Genomic DNA, 24,444 nt, shown 5'->3' with positions numbered 1-24,444 from the left:
CGAGCCGTTTGCGACCTGCCCGCGAGCTGCGCGCGTGCATTTTTGTTCGTGCGCCGCTTCTGCGCCGCCCGCGCGCAGTTCGCGCGCGACCTAAGCGCCGTACGCGATCAGCGCGCAGGCGACGCGCGATGCGCTCTTTATTAAATAATAAACGGAACTGTAAGGGCGAGAACCGAGTGCGCGCAGATCGCGCGCCGCTCGCGCGCTCTATACGAGCCTTGCATGAGTTGCGCTAAAGAGGCGCACCAAGCTATTGCAGTGACTGCACGCGCGCAGCTCGCGGGCAGGTCGCAAACGGCTCGCGAGCTGCGCATTCGCGGCACATTCGCCAGATGTGGACGCACCCTAATATGCATTTACGATGAGTCGAAATCTCACCTTGAACAATTTCTACTAATTAACCTTATATTTCTACCAAAACTATAAACTTGTTGAGAAGGTAAAGAAAACTGGGGCTGGTAACACAGACAGACAGCGTCTGTCAAAAACAGTTTGTTGAGATTGGCAGTGCGGAGTGGATGTTATTTTGTGTTTTATTTAATTTTATTTCGCTACAATGACGAAATGGTGGAATTGGGTGCTCGGGATAGCGTTATTCTGTCTGTTATTTGTCGCCATACCCATAACGCTAAATAAACAGAAATCTATGGAAGAACTCAAGCCAATGTTTGACGATTATATAGCAAAGTTCAATAAAAGTTATAGAAATCCCGAAGAATATATGGCAAGATTTCAGCATTTTGTGGTAAGTTCCAATTTCGAAATGTATTTATTTAAATGTGTTACAGCCAGGCAAAGGAATCGACATACTGCATGACTTAAAAAAAGTTTGTTCATAATTTTAGAAGTTATAAACTTTATCTTCAGTATTGTTTGTTTAATACCTTACGGTATCTAAAGGACTATATTATCTTAATATATAACAAACAAGGGCAAGATTCAATCTCATCTTGAAGGCATACTTGTAATTTTAACATTGTGTAATACAACTTACTCATTAACTCATTAATAAATACTTTTCTGTTTGTATATTATAATATAATGTATCTCTATGCCCAAAAAAAGGAATTTCTAGCTTTCCATATATATTTTTTTTATCTCTTAACTGCTTAAAATATTCATGCTTACAAAAACATAGCATGTAAAATGATAAAATAATTAATGAGGTAAAGTCAAGTTCCTTATCAAAGAACATAAAATAGCCTGCAACCAGTTTTTAGTTAAAAATCTCAGACCTGGTTTGTTAAACTCTTAAATCAATAAAGGAGAACAGGCAATTTTGCCTAAGAACTTTTGGAGGATTGCCTAGGAATTAGAAATGTGTAAAAGCATGCCATATACCATTAGCAAGTATTTTTTATGTACTCAACTCAACACTTATTAAACTTACTTCAACTTTTATTAAACTGAGAAGTCCCAAATTGTTGTGTGAAAGAAGGTATAAAGCTGTTTTCGTTTCTAGGTAAACCTCCGTACATATTTATCCATTGTCGTTTATTAATGTCACAATTGATTCACTGTTCCAATATTATTCCTAAAATATATTTAACTTTGATGATTCATACAAAACCCACTTATTATAGCAGTAAATGATTCTCTAATGGTTATTAATTAATAAGATAACAAACCTTAAATGCTCTCACTCATACAAATCATATTTTTGATAACAGTAAAAAGCATTCATAACTCATTATAAGGAAATTGAATGCATGGGTAACTCATTTTTAAAAAATTATGCGAGGCCAGTGTAACACCTACATAAATACTGTGGCCCTGGTACATAAAAGGCCTACGACGGAACACGTTGGTTTTTAGTCAATAAGAGTCTGACACTCCCTCACTGCTGCTAACCCAGCGGGAGGGGTCATTTGATGATTTTTGACATCGTTAAAAAAAAAAACGTATTACACATTAAATATCTCTGCTTGGCAACTTCATCAATGCAAACACTAATATTTTTTCAAATACCAGCTGTTTCACCTGTTTCGGGGGACCAATATACCCTATGTTACCCGAAGATAGCTTTGCTCTAAACGTATGTTATTTCTGTATGTAAATTAATCCTTATTTATAAACTTTGTCAATTTTAATATTATTATGATTAATCACTCAAGGAGTCAAGTTTTTCAGGTTAAAAAATAACGAGCGCGAAGCGCGAGTGATTTTTCCTGAAAAACTTGACGACTTTATTTGTTTGCAGGGAACCTTGAGGGAAATGCCAGATAATTATGAAGCTCGTGTGGTATTCGGGAGATTATTTTTCCGTCCCAAATGTCGGCCACAACCTGTCAGTTTGACGTAGCAACGACCAGAGAAAATATTCAAAAAATTTTCAGTATAATACCATGTAGGTTGTACCACGTGACGTCGAATGGTGCAATTCTATTGGTCGATATTTGGGTCGGAAAAATAATCATATTTATTTAAATCAAAGATTTAAATCTAAATGTCTACAAGCTTTAAGACATTGAGGATACCTAATTTTGATGATACTTTGATGATATTAAAAAAATGCATAAGAAAAGTACAAAAAATCTAAATTAGTGCTTAGATATCTGATAAGATTAATAAGACCATTATCATTAAGTATCTTAAGGTAATAAACTTTGAAAGGATGGCCTTTTCATATCATATTATGCAAATTCTTGCCTTGCATTAATTTTAATGATAAAAATAAATAAAAAAGTATTAATGGGTTATTCCAATGATATTTAAAAATAGACTCATGAATTGCTGTTTGTCTTTGAGTACTGAATTAATATAAGCACTACATTATTATTATTTTGTTAAGTATTTTATCAGTAAAAATGACAAATAGTTCCTTTATGGCAAAAAACGAAATCTAACATAGTCCATAATTTACTTGAACACTATTTATTTCTTTATATACAAGATTTAAATAGTTCATTGACATTTTATATTAAAGTTGACCCTCAGAACCCTTACTGAATTGGGAACCTTCTTTTTTTCTTTTAAGAAAAAATACTGGTCACAAATAGAAAAAGGTTTAATTTACTTAACTCCTCTGTCAGGGTCCCTTTTTACACGCTTTTTATTAGCTTCACCTGTATGTTTGTATGTTTGTAGGTTTGTAACCGACTTCTTTGGGCGCGATTTTGACCCACTTTAAACGGCCAGATTTCGTTCAAACTTTGTAGATTTATTGAGGACCGATGACAATACACTAATTTGATAAAATTATTCCATTTTTAACCGACTTCCCAAAAAGGAGGAGGTTACACATACACATCGATTACTCCGAGGTTTATAGACCGATTTACGTGATTCTTTTTTTGTTCGACTCGGAATAGCTGCCAGTTGGTCCCATAGTCATCAGATCAGGATCTGATGATGGAAACCCTGAGAAATCGAGGGCAACCTTCGAAAGTTGTAGGCATACATAGGATAAAAACTTGACACTCAGGTGTACGCCTAAAAGCACTATTCAACTGTGAAGATTTGGAGCTGACCTGATGATGGAGACCAGAGAGGGTCGAGGGAACTCGACAACTGAATATGTAAACTACCTCGTGTTTGGGCTTAAATTATTTGTATTGACAAGACCTTTGCAACACAGACCGAAATATTTCGAAATCTATCCCAGGAGTCCTGAGAAAAACTGGTTTGACTCTTATTCAATATTACGAAAAATATGCTTACGAACTCTTAACTATTCCACTTTTATTACCTTAATTGAAATGCATTATAATATTAATCGATAAATACGAGGTATTGAACGAGATTTTTTTTTACCGACTTCAAAAAATGGAGGATTTTCTCAGTTCGTTTGTATTCTTTTTACGTAAGTACGTGCATAACTCCGTCGTTTACCAACCGATTTAAACAATCATTTTATTGTTTGAAAGAATTTACTTTCCAAATGGTTCCTTTGTTATTCGGTCCAGGGTCTGGTGATAGAAACCTTAAAACAATAGGGAAATCTCGGAAATTGTAAGCACATATGGAATAAAAACTTGTCATTTGGGTATATGTCTCCGACACCACAAAACAGTGGAGGTTAAGACCTGACCTGACGGTGGAGACGACAGTGAGACGAGGGAACTCCTCAACGGTATCTATTTACTACCTCGTGTTCGAGCTTATTTTATTTGTCTTGATAAGATTTTTCCATTGCCATTACGGATATTAATTGCATGACGCTACACGAACTTAGGACTGATTGTGGTAGATAGAGACTGAAAAGCAAGAGAAACAACAGTTACTTTTCAATTTTTTTTTTTTTCCTGTTAACAGTGAAACCACTAACTATCTGAATATTATTTCAAGAAAAGAGGTTGTTAGGTTTGTGGCTGCTTAAAATGGCTTGCTAACAATGGCTGGCTAACATTAGAACCGGTTTTTCTCGGGACCTCTGGGACCGATTTAAAAAATATTTGGATTCCGTCTTAAGAGTGAAGTAAAGAACCTATCTTAACCATTCCCACTACTGGGCAAATGGCTTGGGCTTTATAAAGTGACTGTTCAAGTTTAACATTAGAACCGGTTTTTTTCGGGACCTCTGGGACCGATTTCCAAAATATTTGGATTTCGTGTTAACAGTGCAGTAAAGAACCTATTTCGACCACTTTCACTGCTGGGCAAATGGCTCAGGCTTTGTTAAGTGACTATCTATGGAGAACATTTGAACCGGTTTTTTTCGGGACCTCTGGGACCAATTTCCAAAATATTTGGATTTCGTGTTAACAGTGAAGTAAAGAACCTATTCTAACCATTCCCACTACTGGGCAAATGGCTTGGGCTTTATAAAGTGACTGTTCAAGTTTAACATTAGAACCGGTTTTTCTCGGGACCTCTGGGACCGATTTCCAAAATATTTAGATTTCGTGTTAACAGTGAAGTAAAGAACCTATTCTAACCATTCCCACTACTGGGCAAATGGCTTGGGCTTTATAAAGTGACTGTTCAAGTTTAACATTAGAACCGGTTTTTCTCGGGACCTCTGGGACCGATTTCCAAAATATTTGGATTTCGTGTTAACAGTGCAGTAAAGAACCTATTTCGACCACTTTCACTGCTGGGCAAATGGCTCAGACTTTGTTAAGTGACTATCTATGGAGAACATTTGAACCGGTTTTTTTCGGGACCTCTGGGACCGATTTCAAAAATATTTGGATTTCGTGTTCAGAGTGCACTATGGAACCAGCTGGAACTACTCCCACTGCTGGGCAAACTTTGAGCCCAGACCCTGGCATTGTCCTTTTCTATAATTTTTCTCTACGGTCGATAAGGCAGGACTCGATGTTAATTTTTATTTCCAATAATTATCTTTAGCCGTTTTCTCTAATATTGACAAATTTTATACTAAAGAGAATTTTAATTCTACAAAACAAATAATAGTTTTAAAACAAACTAAAAACTAGAAAATAAATAATAGTTTAAAAAAACTAAAAAACACGCTTTTTATAGAAAACCGAACTAAAAAATAGAAAATAAATTTTAATGAATTTAAATTAAGAAAATAGTGTTAAAAATTTCAATGAATATAAATTAATAATAGAGTGAATACAAAAAAAAATATTTAAAAAAAGCGTGGGGTGCTTTTTAAGGTATTATCGAAATGAAAATCACTCTACTCATATCTGTCAATAAAATATTTATAACTATTGACACCATGCACCCCACGCTTTTTTTAAATATTTTTTTTTGTATTCACTCTATTATTAATTTATATTCATTGAAATTTTTAACACTATTTTCTTAATTTAAATTCATTAAAATTTATTTTCTATTTTTTAGTTCGGTTTTCTATAAAAAGCGTGTTTTTTAGTTTTTTTAAACTATTATTTTTTCATGAAACATGTACCTTAGAACTATAATTAATACAACCTAACGCCTCTTGTTCACTAATGTCTTTGCTACTGTAAAGAAAAGAGTGAACAAGGGCCTTCACCGTATTTTTGCACCTCAGCATACTGTTGCAAAAAAAAATTGCTTTATGTAAACTAAACCATCTAACCACATTAGCAATAACTTAAAACTCAATTCCAGGCATCAGTACGAGAAATAGAACTCCTAAACGCTGGCTCCAGAGGTCCAGACCACTGCAAAGCCAAATATGGTCTGACAAGACTATCAGACATGTCTAAAACTGAGTTCAAAGACATACATTTGTCAGACGAGAAACTCCCTGCAGAAGCTATTAATAGGAGAAGAAACAGGTCTAATAGGAGAGCAAGGCATACGGATGGAGATTGCAATAATGAGCCTCATAATAATGTTTATGTTATTATCAGGAAGAAAAGGGCAGCTGCGTTGCCTTTGCAAGTTGATTGGTAAGTCTTTTCAGTTGTTTAATAGTTTAATTCGGGAACTCATTTTTAAATGTAGTTACTAATTGTCTACCATCAGTTTTAGAGAGGTAAATCCTTCTTAGGCGGTAAGACACAGGTGCACTTCTAATCCTTCACTCTGAAGCTCCCATAACCACAAGCAGGACCGACCGGAGGGCACTCCGTTGCACGGGTGTATCAATCACCAACTTCCAGACTTCGGGCTACTTTCGGGAAAGTTTCTAAAACGCACAAAGCGATTTCGTCCCGACCCGGGAATCGAACCCAAGTCCTCGTGCTTAGCACTCGCATTACACGCTTTAGAGACCAACAAGGCATATGCCTTCTATTATAGAACCCTCCTTTTTTGTGTTTTTAAAAAACCTTACGCATATTATTAACCTACTACTATTGATCTTATTGCCCTTGATTGCGCTGTGTCAATAAACAGAATTGACTATTACGAATTATCTACCTACTTAGGCAGTAAGACCATGTAAGACCGTATGCAGTCTGAGATAAAATGTCATCGCCCCGCTTTTTTTCGCTAGAATAAATAATGTTTATCGAAATCTTTTAATTTTGTCATTAGCAAGAATTTTGAACTTTAAATTTATTGTGGTATGGTTTTATTTTATTTAACTAGCTGTTGCCCGCAACTTCGTTTGCGTGGGCAATATAGAATCGTCAAAATACTACTTATCCCGTAGGTGCATTCTTTCACGTGACAGTATAATTAGGATTAGCACTTAGCAGTCGCATAGATTCAATGATCAAGGTTGTGTTGTGGATGTGACCATTTATCTAAACAAAAGAAGTAAAGTTTGTGACGTTGTGAATATCTCTGGATCTAGTCAGCCAATTTGGAAAATTATTACGCATGGTGCGTAAGTAATTTTCACAGGAAACAGCTATAATCTATGTCTATATGCTTTGAGTCTGACAAAGCTGTCATTTGTACATTTTCTGCAGCTGCTGTGACTAATCAGAAGCCAGAAAGTCTGTCAGTCTTACCATGGATAATGTCTTGTAATGTGACTGGATTGAAGAGATCAGATAGGTAGTCGCTCCAAGCAAAATATTGGTACTCGAACAGATTCGGCGACTGGAAGCCAACACCAACATAGTTGGGGAATAGCTGGATGGATGATGAAATGAGTCATCATCATCAGCAGGCGCATAGGGTAGGATAGTTTCACTTACTCACTATGGTAAGGCTGACCCCACATTAGGCGTGCGCGATCCTCGGGCGTGTGAGTAGCGCGGGCGTCGCGAGCGCGCTGCGTGAACATCGCGTTTTGCTGCCCTGCGGCATGTGTGAAGAGTGCAAGCGACGCGCTCGAGGCGAGCACGCGGCGCTCGAGTTGCGTTCTTACCCCTTCGCCCGCTATCCCCGCCGCCCGCTAAACGCCTTAGCAGTTAAACGTCAAGGAGAGCGGCGCGTGCGCGCTGCAAGTGCCGCAGGGCAGCAAAACGCGACGCTCACGCGGCGCGCTCGCGACGCATGCGCAGCGCCCGCGCTACTCACACGCCCGAGGATCGCGCACGCCTAATGTGGTGGCCTAAGCTGGGACTCCACCGAAATGTTTGCATTAGTTCACGAATAGGCTAAATGTACGTATCTGAGAGAGTCCACTTCATGTGTTCGTACTTGAAACCTGCAGTTTTGCCAAGATTTTCAAAATGTACGCTCGCAATTTGTCATTTCTTGGTGGAGCCAGCAAATCAAAAGAAACATAAGTGTTGTATACTGTGCGTCACTATCGCACACTGGGAAAATTTCGCTCTTGCGGAGGACGTTTATATACCATATTTTGTGTCACACGTAAACAGGACGTAAGTATCCACCGAAACACTTTCAAAGATCTGATGAATGAACAAATCAGACCTGACTTGGTCACCTGGGGCCAATCAGAGCTCTATGAAGCGATAATACGCTTTGGCTCCTACTGTTATTGTGGTTTCTGAAAATTTATTCACCTCATTCAACGATGAATGTAATTCTGATGGTACTATTAAGAACACTTGCTTAGCGCAGAAGCTGACGTTGGCAGGTCAACTCTTTTGACTTCTCGAATAGGATACCATTGGTTTTTGTGCAATGCACACCTGCAATGCATTCTGGATTAGGATAGGATATAGGTGGATAGGATTTGCAACAGAGAACAATTCTGTCTTTGTAATTGAATGATATCAAACGTAGTTTTATATAAAAGGTTTTTTTTTAGACTTGGCTCGGGTCTAACTGAGACTGTTCGTAATCGTGAACAGTGTATTAATTGCGATCGGAAGTTGAAAGTAAGCATGTCTCTGGTATGCGACGCGTATTTTGTACGTTTTCAGACGCGATAAGGCAGCTCCCATTTCTTATCTGCACTTTGTATCTGGGCTGGTTTTTAAAGCTACAGAGGCCTACATTATCTCACGCTTAGCAGCGCTTGCGAGAGATAGATCCTGATTTCTTCTAGGATTAAGTTTTCATATTTTGCATCAGAAAAAATAATACTACTCACTCAAAGTAATTTGTTTAAGGCCACCACATTAGTGGAAGATAAGCTAAGGTGATCTTCACACTGCCCCGCATCACGCTGCATCTTGCGTGTCGACGCACCTACGCGCGTTCCTGCGGGAGTGCAGATCTGCATCATCGTGCGGGTTTTTCACGCACTCACGCGCGTAGGTGCGTTTTGTAAATTCACGCACAGCGAGTTCCATTTTCAAATATACACGTCACGCGCATTCAAAATCACGCGCGGCATTGCGGGATTCAGTGTGCCATACCTTGCGTCTCGCCCCGCACCTACGCGCGGGGGTGCGTGTTTCTCCGCATGTATGTGCGTGATCCGCATGAACGCGCGTGGATGCATTTTCAGTGTGTTGGACTATGCGTGTTTTCCATACAAACGGAGATATTTCCATACAACGGAAAAAAACGCATCCACGCACTACGCTGCATCATGCGGGGCAGTGTGATAATCGCCTAAACTATGTTTATGAAAAAATCCTGATATGAACTCCATCTGTAACTTTAAATTATAATTAATTGTTCCACTAAAGTCATCATTTTTGACATAATGTTCAAAAAATCATTTAGATGGCACCGTTTTAAATTTGGCTGAGATCTATTAATTTTCCTTTCATCAAGGTAATAATTATAGTTGGATTTTTATGTGGCACGGCAAACTGACAAACACTATTGAAATGTCTATCTAAAAATTACACTACGTGTTAAAATATGGTGAATTACGGAAAATACACAACTCCATCTATTGAAATAATAGTATATAAAGAATGTAAATGGTAATTCATTGTTATTTACCACCTCGCTTCTTGATGTATTTTATTTACCACAGATGGAGCTACTTTAACCTGTACTGTTTTGTCAAACAGATTGCGTGTCGTAATATTTTACATCTTGAATTCACTAAATTAATCATATCTTTTGATAGAGTGAACCGATTTCGATGAAACAAAACCTAAGTAATACCCCAAGTTACGTAGAACTTTTGTATATAAGCATTGTCTGCATTAAATTCGTAGATTTTACGTGAATCCCGAACAAACAATCACTTTCTACAGATTTATTATATGTATAGAATAGATTAATGAAAGTAATAAATGTTTTTTTGTCCAATCGCAGGAGGATGATTGTCCAATCAACTCCATTACCTATTTATGGCGTATTATTAGGTGCATCGAAATGTTAAAGTATCCTCTGGGGCTCTGTAGTTTCTTTAGTGGAAGTCCAAAAGGTACCGCGGCCCTGGTATGTACACAAAGGGCTTCTAATAGGACAGCTGGGTTTTAGCCTGGCCCTTTAGGGACCCACAACAGGGTCATCTGAAAATTTACCATCTCCAAAACAGCACCGTCATCATCAGCATTGATTATGAAGCTAATGAATAAAGGCCATCTTCTTATTTTTTGCTAATGTTAAACAGTCTTAATTAGACTGTGACCTATCAACGGATCGAAAACACCAAGCCTAGCTCAATAGGAACTGGAAAACCTAGGATAAACCTTGACTAGGAATCAATAAATCTAATTTAAGATCCAAAAATAAACATTATTATCGTCATCGGAAATAAATTTAAAAACTAATTAGCTGTCACAATAATTTATTTTTAGTACATTTTACATTTTTTAAAGTGCTTTTTACGTCAATATCCTGACCTTTTCATTGTTGAGGTCTTTTCAAACAGGTTTTAATTGATGCTTCGTCTGATTTTGATTAAAATACCAACGTTCATGACTGCCTAATGCTAGGACAGCTATTAGGGTTCCGTAGCCAAAATGGCAAAAACGGAACCCTTATAGTTTCGTCATGTCCGTCTGTCCGTCTGTCCGTCTGTCCGTCTGTCACAGCCGATTTACTCGGAAACTATAAGTACTACAGTGATGAAATTTGATGGGAATATGTGTTGTATGAACCGCTACAAAAATATGACACTAAATAGTAAAAAAAAGAATTGGGGGTGGGGCCCCCCATACATGTAACTGAGGGATGAAATTTTTTTTTTCGATGTACATACCCGTGTGGGGTATCAATGGAAAGGTCTTTTAAAATGATATAAAGTTTTCTAAAAAACATTTTTCTTAAAGTGAACGGTTTTTGAGATATCAGCTCTCAAAGTCGTAAAAAGTATGTCCCCCCCCCTCTATTTTTATAACTACGGGGTATAAAATTCTAAAAAAAATAGAGGTGATGCATGCTAATTAACTCTTTCAACGATTTTTGGTTTGATCAAAGTATCTCTTATAGTTTTTGAGATAGGTTGATTTAACTGTAATTTACGGAACCCTTCGTGCACGAGTCCGACTCGCACTTGGCCGGTTTTTTTTAAGCCAGTCGGTAGGATAGGCTAAGAGGTCGGACGAGCTAAGATTCATGACTTCCTACGTAATTCGCAGATAAGCAATATGTACACTTTTGAAACTTTTCTGCCGTTATACTGGGATTTCAAGATAAATGAATATTTAGGCCGCTGCCTCGAATTTTGCGGGCAGCGGGGCGGCAGCGGCGGCGGCGCGTTCGGTCACCGTTTTGAATGGAGCTCACCGCTCGTTGCCTGCTCCCGCGCCGCTGTATTCGAGGGCCGGTCCATTTGATTATACGCGTAAGATCCTGCCGCTCCCGCGCCGCCGCCGCTGCCGCCCCGCTGCCCGCAAAATTCGAGGCAGCGGCCTTAGAGAGGCTTTGCTATCCTATCTTACGTAGTAACTGTTTAGTTATCTAGGCTATCAGAAGTGTAATTTTATTTAATTATGCATTCATACGGTTACGGTTTATACGGCACGATGGTATACCGTGATCAAAGTCTCTTTTCTAAAATCATAGAATTATGATAATTTCGACTTTCAAACTGTGTTCTTTATGTATAAAACTTGACCAACTCTTTAGTAGAAATTACAAGAATCTCCTCTAAAAATCTCCTCTAAAAAGCCTTTTTAAGAACAATAGCCGTTTTCGAGTGTAGCTTTCCAACAGTGAAAGAATTTTTCAAATCAGTTCAGTGTTCAGTTCAGTTTGGAGTCTCTGGGGTACAAACAAACAAAAGAATATTTCCTCTTCAATACACTAGTATGGACAAGAACTTATAACATAGACTAAAGTGGACGCAACAATTTTTTATTTCGTTCTTTTTCGTCAATCGTAGCAACGAAGGTTATGCGCCAACTAGTTTGTTTTATGTAACCGGTTCTGTAGCAAAGGCTGTTCAACGCTCATTAGACAGTTAGACGAGATTTCGTTGGTCATCCCACGGATGCGCTCAAGACATATAAAAGACTGTTTGCTCCCCTTTTCAGAAAGAAACCTTATTTTTTCATAATTCGAATAAACAGTTCAGTCGTAAGCATAGTTTACACGAAGCCAACAGCGCTGGCTTAGTATTTGCCTCAGTTTTTCAAGCACTGGCGAAAATAGAGTGCCGTCTATTTTCTAGCCAGTGACCTCCGCAGGACTGGCGCCAGCATAACTGGCTTCGTGTAAACTCTGCATAAGGATCAGTCAGGTGGACTTTAGAATTCAATTATTATCTTCCAGTAATAGTTTCTACCGCGTGCCAATGGGGACTACTTCACGCAATTGGATAAAAATTGTAGCTACATATATTCACATATTACTACCAGGTTTCGTCAAAACTCGTTCATTAGTATTGGCATGAAAAAGGATCGAATACATACATAAACTTTCGCGTCTATATTTTTAGAAGAAGTTGGATTAATTACAGAATTATTTATGAGAATTAATAAGACTAATAGCAGACTAATAACCTAATTAATTAAAACAATAGAAAAGGCTATTATAGTATAACTAATACGTATATTTCGTGATGAGTTTTGAATATAGATTAACTATGCGTCGCCCACAACATTTGGAAACTGGTTTCTTATAAATGCTTTTTCGTAGTGTCATCGGTAAGGTAGGTAATGGATAGATACATTCTTCAAACGTTAGTTAATGTTATGTAATATTCAATGAGGTTTAGTTACTAATGCATTTTATACGAACTTTTCTTTCTACTATTGGTAAATAATTGTGTGTTCTTTAAATAATGCTAGATTTCCCGGAATTCGGGGGAATAACGTTTTGCATCCACATAAAAAGTATTGACACATAAGGTCTGTTCAGGTATTACCTATGTGCGTGCTTAATTTCATCTTAATCCGTGCAGTCGTTTTATCGTGACAGCATAACAAACTAACTTTTCTGCAAACAAATAAGAACTGTTGTCTTCCTAAGATATTTCTGAATATGATTATTTGTCGTGTGTTACGCTTTCATAGCTAAGTCAGTAGACCGATTGAAGTCTACAAGGTAAATATTTTGGTATGGAATTACAAACCTGGAGTTACGAAACTCGGAATTAAGGACATAATACCTGTATAAGATTTTGCATCCGACTGTACAAAATTATTAAGGAGAAAAACAGCTGTTTATCAAAAATTAAACATACAACAGTCGAAGATAAACATGTTATTTGGAACTTCCTAAAACGATTGATTCCCAAAGCAAGCTTAAACAAAAAAATATAATTTCACACAAACTAAATTTAAAAAAACTTATCGTTTAACCTAGCGATTACATAAACGACTGTCTGCAAAATTGGCGCTTAGAAATCGAATTTAAATGTTTCAAATATCTAGATTATATTTTAACCTACTTATGGCCTATGGTCTCATATCTTCATTTCTGAAATTCCAGGAGGACCAAAGGAGTGATAGGTCCCATACAAGACCAGGGTCTCTGTGGTGCTTGCTGGGCATTCAGCACCGTTGGCACCATTGAAGCCATGTCTGCCATCAAAACTGGCAAGCTGGACAAACTTAGTGTGCAGGTATGTATGGATAAAAATATCATCTGCTCATCTTAATTCCAACTATACTGAGGTAAGCTTTATGTGTAGGCAGTTGAGTTCCAGTGTCTCACATGGATTGACTGCCTATATGAGCTCCTCAACCCAGTTACACGGGAAACCTAATACCCGTTGGTAAGACTTTGTCAGACTTTCTGGCTTCTATTACCCGTAACGACTGCCAAAGATGTTCAAGTCATTGCCGGGATCTTCCAATTAAGCCTTCCGAAATAAGGAGGAGCCCGTAGCTTATAATAACAAAACGCCATTAGAACAACTGTAGTTAAGTTAAAAAATGACTCCTTTTTTTGTAAGTCGGTTAAAGATACCCACAAGATGACAATAGTTACCCGACGTCTAATAAATATTGATCAATGTCCAGCAGTAGGTAGCCTAATTTAAGACATCCTGTATCCTGTAAAATTGCGTCGCTCACAGTTATCATTCCAAACGACTAAACTAGTTCTTTCGAATATTTTATTAATAATGCAAATTAAAATATTACATTGCATGGATTAGGTGTATATATTTCTGCTTCTCTACTATATTTACTACAAAAATTTTAAACTTACGTTCGTCACATGTTCAGATAAAACTCCCCTTACAATTTTTTTTTTATCACGTGACGAACGTCTGCTTAACTTGATTGTTAATTAAACCATTGTGGTCCTACCACAAAAAAAGTTTATCAGGCGTTCGTCACGTGTATAAGAATAAATCTTCATATTTTTTTTTCTAAAACATGTGCCGAGCGCCCGGTTAGCTATTTTGGGCCTTTAGTTTAAAAAATAAACTAGAATTTTTATTGAAAGAATTTTTTGCTCAGACTATATAAGAACATCATCAGCCTGCCCTTATCCTATTGTTTTATTTAGGGTCGGCTCAGCATATTTTCTCCTTGCATACTTTGCCTGACTAACTATGAAATTAATCATAGTAAAATCTTCTTATAGGTATATGAAAATGAATGGCTGGACCGATTTGGCTCATTTTGGTTTTAAAATGTTTGTAAAGGTGCAGGGAACGTTTAAATCTGCTAGTTAACAAATAAAAATCTTATTCCAGGAAGCAATAGACTGCGCAGGTCTAGGCAACAGCGGCTGCGCCGGCGGCGACATCTGCCTACTTCTAGATTGGCTGACAATGACTGACACAGCCATACCGACGGAAGCGGAGTACCCGCTACGTTTGACTGACGGCGTTTGTAAAGCTAAGAAAAATACTACGGGAGTTAAAGTGAAGACTTTTACTTGTGACGAGTGAGTTTTGGACTTTATTTATTAGGCTATAAGGTTGATAGTTGCTAAGAGCTCATACATAGAGGCAGAATACCCGCTACGTTTGACTTATGGCGTTTGTAAAGCTAAGAAGAATACTACGGGAGTTAAAGTGAAGACTTTTACTTGCGATGAGTGAGTTTTGGACTTTATTTATTAGGGTATATGGTTGATATTTGCTGGAGAGTTTGCTAAGGGCTCGTAAATAGGGGCAGAATACCCGCTACGTTTGACTGACGGCGTTTGTAAAGCTAAGAAGAATACTACGGGAGTTAAAGTCAAAACTTTTACTTGCGATGAATGAGTTTTGGACTTTATTTATTAGGGTATAAGGTTGATAATTGCTTGTTAAAGGTATCGATAAGCACAGAATAATATAAAAGTTTTAACTTTATTTCTTCCGGCGTCATCTGCCTAGCCTTTCCCCAACTATGTTGGGGTCGACTTCCAGTCTTCCAGACTTCCAGTCTAACCGTACGCAGCTGAGTACCAGTGTTTTACAAGGAGCGATTGCCTATCTGACCTCCTCAACCCAGTTACCCGGGCAACCCAATAGGTAAATGCCCCTTAGTAAGACCGGTTGTCCGTCTTTCTGGCTTCCGAATATCCGTAACGACTGCCAAAGATTTTCAAACTAAAACCGGGACCAAGTTTGTCGTTCCTCCCGAAACACTCCAAAACTCGTCATGGAAAGATGGTCACCCATACACGTACTGACTCCATTCACTATTAGACCAAAGAGCCTTTACTGCTTTAAACATAGTTGAAAATCGCTTGTTTCCCTCTATTTCAGTTTTGTTGGCTCTGAAGACAAGATCCTGACGTCTTTAGCGAACCATGGGCCGGTGACTGTGGCAGTTAACGCTCTCACCTGGCAACATTACCTAGGAGGAGTTATACAGTTCCATTGCAGGTATGTCAACTATTTTACTTTAGATTTCTTTAGTAGTACAGACTACAGCACATAGACTTGCTTGAATCCTGTCAAATTTCTTCAATAGATTTTCAACCTTATCACAATGGTGGAAGGATAATGTTCGATTGACATTTAACAGATTCGAGTAGGTTGACCAGCTGGTATCTGTATTATGGGAATAATTTATGGATTAGGCATGGTTAAGTGGCCTTTTTATACTACCCTTTTCAATAATTCCCTAAAATATAGCTCAATAAAAATGTGGATATATTTGTAGGTCTTTGCGAATCTATTGTTGGAAAATTTATGTATTATGTATTAGTTATGTTATGTATTAATTATAATTTTATTGTAATATGTATGTATTAAGTATGTATGTATAGTATGTTTATTTATAATATATATTAGTATTTTATTTTATTTTACTCTAAATATCATAATATAACCTTTGCACCTACCACTGCAATTCTCCACCACCCAAAGGTAGACTGGTAGAAAACGCCTAAGGCGTTAAGTCCGCCCTTGTACAAAATGTGCAGAAGCATTAAATAAATAAATAAATAAAATGAGTTGAATAGAAAATATCTTTTAATTTCCCCAATATATTATTTCACTTTCTTTTGTTCGCACCTGTTTTGCAAGACAGATTTTGTCCACATATAAAATGCCATGCTATTTAAGGTTCCATGGCTCTATTACCTAAATGGTAGTAATACTCATAAAAAAATTCACCATACAAATTCAACAATTTCAGCGGTTCAGCATTAGAACTCAACCACGCGGTCGAGTTAGTGGGCTACGATTTAACCGGCGACGTTCCGTTCTACATAGCCAAGAATTCCTGGGGAAAAGACTTTGGAAACTCGGGATATCTCAACCTGGCTATTGGCTCTAACATCTGTGGTTTAGCCAATGAGGTTGCTTCTGTTGATGTTAAATAAAAAGTAATATTAAAAAGTGATAAGATAGCGATTTCCGAACGTTTTTTGGTGCAGTTGACAGTTGCTGTCAGTCAATAACAAAGATTTTTCATAGGGCGACATTGATATATATGTACTACGCACTAGATGGAACGTTCCAAATAAAAAGCTTGCCACACTGAAATGCACTGCAGACTTTGCATAGCCCAAAATAGCAAATCAGAGCGATTTTGACACCTGCGTCAGATGGATGTCTATAAAACGACAATTGTAAAATAGAAAATACATATCAAGGCATAAACTTACACAAATTAACTATTCGATCGTATAAGCCATACCTCTCATAAACATCGATATCCATTCATTTCATCCAATAACAAACATGCATCACACTGGAAGTGCATTTCAAGTCTAAGATTTATTATTTTTAAGAGAAAAAAAACATCGTAATTATTATTAAAATATCCTTAAAAATAAGTTCCTGGTTACATGATTATAATTACAATACATGATAATCATTACATGATTTTGAATTCACTCAGATATAAACTTTTTGAGTAATGAAGAATGTAGGCAAAATACGAGCAAAAATATTATGTCACTTCTGCAATTAACATTAATGGGGATGACTACCTGTCACAATACGTCAACAAGATAAATTATTTGTATGGATGTTCTTGTCTATCGTTAGAATATATGTCAATGTAGGCCGAGTAATTTCTCCGTCTATGGTATTATCCCTTAAAACCAAACAGCTGTCAACTGCACATAGGACGCGGTGTATGACTATGACCGATCTTAACATTTGATCCATCTATTGATTTGCTCTTTAGAGATAGAATTTTGTCAATAGCTTCATACAAGTGTATGCTCTACAAGACCTATGTATGGTCCACTAGAGCATGCGTAACTTATATGGCAAAAGATAGATAGAGCAAAGGAACAGATGGATCGAAAATAGGGAACGGTTCTTAGTGACTTTTTTAAATATGGCGGTTACGTCCAAAATTGTCTTGCCATTTTTATTTTATTACATTGATATTTTTAGGTAAATTGACATTGTATTAATAAATTGATTGACTATTGGTCCAAGTTCACAAGACCACACAAACGTTATTTTTCTTAAAACAAACTTGTTGGTTGTCTTGGGCCTAAATAGAGAAATTGTGTATGTAGAGGAGAGTTAAGACGGTGATTTTTTTAAAGCTTTTATATTTTCCGATGTTAGTTTCAATTCACATTGAGTGCGCTAAAAATCATGTAAAATGATCATATGGAAAGTACAGATCTATGCTTTATTTCACGAAATTGGTTGAGCCAAGCTTGTGTGTCTTAAAATAACAACTTATGACGTCATTGGTCAGCCCAAATGATAAGCCACGTCGTCCGAAATAAGCGTTAATTGGTTAAGACGATACCTCGTTGCGATGTTCACGGGCGAACTGGGTAAATGGTTGAGAGGGATAGAACTATGCGATAGCAACGTAAATAGATAGAGAGAGGAAACATGCAACCTGCTCGAAAGAAAATAACGTAAGCGCCATACTAAATAAAAATTTATTAAAAAATCAATTTTATGTTTCTTTAAAAACTGATTTCTGATTAATGTTTAATAAGATATTATCTACATTCTTCAGTATTTTAATGTGACAGAAAGTACATGACTACGACATAAAATTCATAAAATGTTATTTTTAGAGGTAAGTTCTGATTTATTTTCTATCGAGAAAAGTTACTTGTTTTATGTTTTTGTCTTCGGATTAATCTAGGTAATATAGTCAACAAACACATATAAAAAAAAAATAATTATTCAAATAAGAATTCTTAAATTAAAATTAACGTAAAAAAATTGTTTAATTTCGAGGTATCGCCTTAACGATGTGCCTTTAATTGTAATTAATAAGCAATAACTCATAAAATAAGTTTTTGATATATTTTTTTAAACTAGTGCCAATTGTAATGCAGGATAACAAGCGTTAGTAACATGTATTGTGAAAGTAGTTTTAATACAAAGTGGTGATGACAATACGACAATAAATGAAAACATGGACAATACTATTTCATAGGTAGGTATAACTCAAACTTTGAAAATATAAAACATAAAAAGTAAACATTTCAAGCACACTAAATGACATTCAATTACCTACTTAAAACACTTTACTAAATAGTTTTGGTTCGCTTTTAAGTAATCTATATTAATAATGTAAGAAAGTGTTTTTTGTTTCTTTATTTGTACTACTAGCTTCTGCCAGCGGTTTCACCCGCATCCCGTGGGAACTACTTCCCGTACCGGGATAAAAAGTAGCCTATAGCCTTCTTCGATAAATGGGCTATCTAACACTGAAAGAAATTTTCAAATCGGACCAGTAGTTCCTGAGATTAGCGCGTTCAAACAAACAAACAAACTCTTCAGCTTTATAATATTAGTATAGATAAAGACTCCAAACTCTTTGACTCTTGAAAAAGCTAGACTATATCCAAATAACATGGGGTATATTTTATCCCCGTACGGGAAGGGTGTAACCGCGGGAAAACGACAAGTTTTTATAGGTGTGTATGTTTAATTCATTGTCGTATTGTCATCAATGTATAAAAATACCATATTTGTTTTATAATTCGTTTTTTTTTTTTTAATATAAAATGCGTATTTCTAAATATTATAGATATTTTATGTTTGTTAATACTTTACTTATATTTAATTTGAATTTTGTATTATTAGAACGCAAAAAGTTACTAAGGTATGCTTTTGTGATATTGTATATATTTTTATTTTTAAGTACAATTTTAACATTTGTTTAATTTTGCTTAAGGAAACATAGATTATTTTGTAAAGTACCTAAGTTACAAATCACTTAATTTAGTCTATTAATAATGTGCCACGTAGTTTATTTTTATCTCGGTTCAAGATATTATTAGTTTTAAGGCTAATTTCTCAATCTTCAGTCAACTTCTATCTTAAAATGACATAATTATATTAATAAAAAAACTGTCAAAACGTCAAACATTTTTTTGAGATAGAGTTATCTGGAAATTGAGAAATCGGCCCTAAAATATACTCGAATATAAGTAATTATGATTCCATGACAATTAATGTTACCCATAGTAGAATGTGCCTTATTTTATTTAAGTACAAGGAAATTATTCCAATTTTTTATATTATATGATACTTTTTATTTTATAAAAAAAATATGTAACTATAAATCATTGGGACCAAACCCTAATTTGTTATAAAATATATTGTATAATATTAAGTAGACCTTTAATAAAATTGTTACAACATTCCGAGCCAATGTTTTTGTACAATATATTACAATGAGAACAAAATAAAAGGCTGTTTTTATTACAAAATTGTTTTTATTTCAATATACATATTATTTTCACCAAAATAAGTACCTAGTTTCCGTCGGACTTTTATGACATACATAATTAACATTGCTAAACATTATACTGTGTTTCCTTATAATATAATTTATTTATAGTGTTGTCCTTATATCTAATATTTTATGGGAAAATCATGAAACAAACTGTAGATACATTATAGAAAGCTATATAGGTTATGAATATTATTTGATTTAAATTAGTTTGTTTCCGTTCGTCACTAAAATATAACGCGAAATGGTTAACACAAATTACGTACTTTTTATATCATCTTTAATATGTATGATAATTCAAGTTTCCCTGTTTCTAAAGTGTATTCTTGTGTTTGATAAGTTAATATTAAACGAAAATGTAAAAACTTTGGACGTGGCCAAGTTAAAGTTTGAAGCTTATTTGAAAGATTTTAATAAGACTTATTATGGTTTCGAACGTGATGAAAGGTTCGAGAATTTTAAGGTAAGATTACCTAATTGGTTTTGTTATTACTTAAGAAATATATACCTACATATATAGTTGTGATTGTTCAACTCGAGAACAGCTGGACAGATATTAATGGTGTTTGATTTCTCTCATTCCCGAATAGTTCAATGAATATTAAAAACAAATGAACGGAAAGGTATCCTAAGTTGTCACGGATGATAGAACTTTATTATCCGAGGTTTCACCCACGTCCGAGAGACTATTTTCCGTAGTTAGTAAGGGATAGTCTAGCAGTCTAGCTATTTATTTTCTTATCTGTTCAATAATTTCGGAGCCTTCATTATATCAGGCTATATAATAATAAGTTCACGTTTTTTAATTACAGAACTCATTAAAAAACATAGCCAGATCAAATGCACTAGAGGGCAGCACAGTGTTTGGTTTGACAAAGTTCTCAGATATGTCGCCACGAGAATTCAGGGATACGGTACTGGATAATTATATGGATTTCTCTATGTGCACTAAATTGTCACTTGACTGTGTTGATAATTATGAAACTTCTGACCAGGAAATTGTTTATAACAAAGAACCTCCCAGCTCTTTTGATTGGTAAGAAAATTATTTCCCTACATGTATATAAATGGCTCTTTTCCGTGGTTTTCACCCACTTCCCGGGGTAAACTGCTTCCCGTATCCGGATAAATATAGTATTTGTCACTCGAGGATAGTCTAGCTAACCCAACAGTGATAAATCAAAGCGGTTTAGTTTTGGAGCAGGCAAAACAAACGGTAGGTACCTACAAACAAACAAATTTCCTGTTTATTAAATAAGTGTAGATGTAAATATAGATTTTAAACAGTATTTTCTTGGTTGCTTTTCTGCAGGCGACCAAAAGGGGTGGTGAAGCCGATTTTGAACCAAAAGAAGTGTCTAGGATGTTGGGCCTTTGGCATCGTCGGGGTTGTGGAGTCCATGTCCGCCATACGAGGACTTGATCACAAGAGTCGGAGCATCCAGGTACCCATCTTTTGACTCCATCGCTGGTATTTAAAACTCTCTGGTCGTGTTGGATTCCCGTCTCATCTTTATGTGAGAGTGAAGGCATAAAGTGCATCTGTGTCTGAGATGATGCTCGTGAACTGTAAAATGTCTTGCACAGCTGGCTGATCTCCATATTGTGAGCGGCCGCTGTGGCTGACAATTGTCATTACTATATTTTTTACTTATTTTTCTAAGAATCTAAAATTTTCCGTTTAATTGCTATACCTTTTTGTCATATCAGGAAGTGCTGGACTGCTCCGTCTATACCAGGGGTTGTCGAGGAGGCAGCGTCAGTAGAGCACTCAGATATCTCTGTCAGGATAAAGTTCCAATTGTGACGGAGCAGGAATACCCCCTGACCTTGGGCTTGGAGAAAGACTGCAAGTTGGCCCCGCATTCTACTGGCAGACTCATTCGTCATTTTGATTATCAATGGTGAGTTTTGATAGATGGGTTACTATCAAGGCGATAAAAAAAATAATTAATGAAAGTGGAGTAAGGAGCTCCTGGCTTAGTAATAGGTGTGCGGACCGATCGATCATAAGGTTAAGCAACGCTTGGCGCGCTCAGTCTATGGACCGGTCTGTGGATGGGCGACCATCTTGTCACAACGAGTTCTTCCGTGTTTCGGAAGGCACGTTAAATTGATGGTTACCGGCTGTCATTTGAACATATTTGGTCACGGGCACCCAGAAGCCAGTAAGTCTGACAACCAGTCTTACCAAAGAATATCGGGATGCTGGGATCGTGACTTGACAGTCGCTTCGTATAAAAAATTGGTACACAGCTGCACCCAGTTACACTGGAAGTCGACCCTATAGTTAGTTGGAAATAAGGCTTGCCAGTTAATTGTTATTTTCAAATACATACTTATAAATATAATTTCAGCAAAGTCAGCGAAACTGCCATGATGGGTCAGATAGCGTTCCACGGACCGCTCATCGCCACGGTAGACGCTACGAACTGGATCAATTACATCGGTGGAGTCATTCAAAGAGCTTGCACGTATGTAATATCCACTTCACATACTCAAACCGTTCATCATCATCATCTCAGCCATAGGACGTCCACTGCTGAACATAGGCCTCCCCCTTAGATCTCCACAGATACCTGTTGGAGGCGACCTGCATCCAGCATTTTCCGGCGACCTTTATAAGATCGTCTGTCCACCTTGTTGGTGGACGTCCGCTGCGCTTGCTAGTCCGTGGTCTCCACTCCAGCACTTTCGCATTTTTTTATTATTATTTTTTGGGAAATCTTCAAATGACCTAGTTGCGGCGTGCGTGAGGGATTGTCAGGCTATTGACTAAAACCCACCATGTTCCTTCTGGAGCCCTTTGCGTACCAGGACCGCGGTTAACAGGGTAATAGGTATAGATTGATAAGCTATTTCCGATCGAATTCATACCTACAACATCCTACGCAAAACCACATTTATCAATAATTGTGTTCATTAATTAAATTATAATTACCTAAATTCAGTTTTTATATATATATATTTTTTTCAGTTCAGCCTAGGAGGCTGTTGACTGCTCAACCTGACAAATCCCTGTGGATGTCTAGAATTTAAGGCCTCCAGGCAGGGGCAACAAAAAGCGTGTTTATTTTTTATTAATTCTATCTTTATGTTCACAGGCGCGGCATAGCAAATCACGTGGTTCAAATCGTAGGTTACGTGAAAAATGCGGAGATACCGTACTTTATCGTCAGGAACTCTTTCGGGGAAGACTTTGGTGAAAACGGATATGTGAAGGTCGCCATGTTTGATGATATCTGCGGGATTGCTGACCGGGTCACTAAGCTTGATGTCATGTAGAGAAAATGGGGTAGAAAGAGCCAGGGGTAGGTTGGACCATGACAATGAAATGAAAGATAGAAAAAAATATTGGCACAACACAAATAGGGAAAAAGTACATACGGACGTTTATGTTGTCGGTGAAAATGGGTATGATGATACATAAAGATAAACACATTTTTTTTAAGTAACAGAAATTGCTACTGTACGTAATAGCTTTACTGTTCTGTAAGCGTAGGTACAATATTAATAAGTATTATTAATAACATTTATACATATTAATTCAACCGTGTTGCATGAGTTGTGTATTAAGTAATTAACTAATAAATTGGCTATTTAATTTCCTAGAGTTTTATAAACCTATTTTACGATAACATGTATTGCCCCAAGTGATCTGCAGTTTATTCGACTCCAAAATAATATATGCTATTGGTACACAATAGATGGCGTTTTGTTGTAGATGAAGCAAGAAAAATTAATATAAGGTACCAAACTTTTATTCTCATCTAAGTATAGGTACTTATAATAAATCTGTAGAGAGGTCAATTGTGTACATTGAATTATTAGTGATCGATACTGATGCTAAAAATGCAATCAGTAAAATTTTTGTCTGTCTGTCTGTATGTTATGGAAACGAAAACTACTTGACGAATTTCAATGAAACTTGGTACAATGATTCTTTGTACTCCTGGGCAGTTTATAGGATACTTTTCATCACGCTACGATCAATAGGAGCAGAGCAGTGAAGGTAAATGTTGGGAAAACGGGAGAAGTTACTCCATTTTTTATGCTTCCGTCGCGTGTGTAGCCTTAATGGTTAAAGCTACACAGAAACAATGTATGACGGAAATGTTCTCTTAAAATTATGTAAAAAATATACCTTGACAGTATATGTCTATCTTTTATGGTTGGCTCACAATAACACGTTTAACTCTCGATAGCCTCTCTTTGTACAAAGTCCAAATCTAACGCGGACGAAGTCGCTGGCAGAGGCTAGTACTAAATAAAGTTGTAAGGCAGGTATTACTTTAGTTTCAAATGTTGCAAC

General features: G+C 36.6%; 2 protein-coding genes across 2 annotated transcripts; both read left to right on the top strand.

The window, feature by feature from the left end:
• Window positions 1-492: 492 nt before the first annotated feature.
• Window positions 493-20,104, top strand: LOC124635955 (cathepsin O-like). Its single transcript, XM_047171921.1, has 6 exons — window positions 493-745; window positions 6,010-6,293; window positions 13,498-13,630; window positions 14,714-14,907; window positions 15,719-15,838; window positions 16,596-20,104. The coding sequence occupies exons 1-6, from the start codon at window positions 557-559 to the stop codon at window positions 16,780-16,782; spliced, it is 1,107 nt and encodes a 368-aa protein (XP_047027877.1). The 5' UTR covers window positions 493-556; the 3' UTR covers window positions 16,783-20,104.
• A 185-nt stretch (window positions 20,105-20,289) lies between these two features.
• Window positions 20,290-23,738, top strand: LOC124635952 (cathepsin O-like). Its single transcript, XM_047171918.1, has 6 exons — window positions 20,290-20,595; window positions 20,945-21,168; window positions 21,445-21,577; window positions 21,843-22,036; window positions 22,490-22,606; window positions 23,237-23,738. The coding sequence occupies exons 1-6, from the start codon at window positions 20,377-20,379 to the stop codon at window positions 23,415-23,417; spliced, it is 1,068 nt and encodes a 355-aa protein (XP_047027874.1). The 5' UTR covers window positions 20,290-20,376; the 3' UTR covers window positions 23,418-23,738.
• Window positions 23,739-24,444: the final 706 nt, after the last annotated feature.

This window comes from Helicoverpa zea, chromosome 13, assembly GCF_022581195.2.
Source record: "Helicoverpa zea isolate HzStark_Cry1AcR chromosome 13, ilHelZeax1.1, whole genome shotgun sequence".
In the NCBI taxonomy this organism is placed as follows: domain Eukaryota; kingdom Metazoa; phylum Arthropoda; class Insecta; order Lepidoptera; family Noctuidae; genus Helicoverpa; species Helicoverpa zea.
Note: the sequence above shows the minus strand (reverse complement) of the source record. Positions and strands in the feature narration are given on the sequence as shown.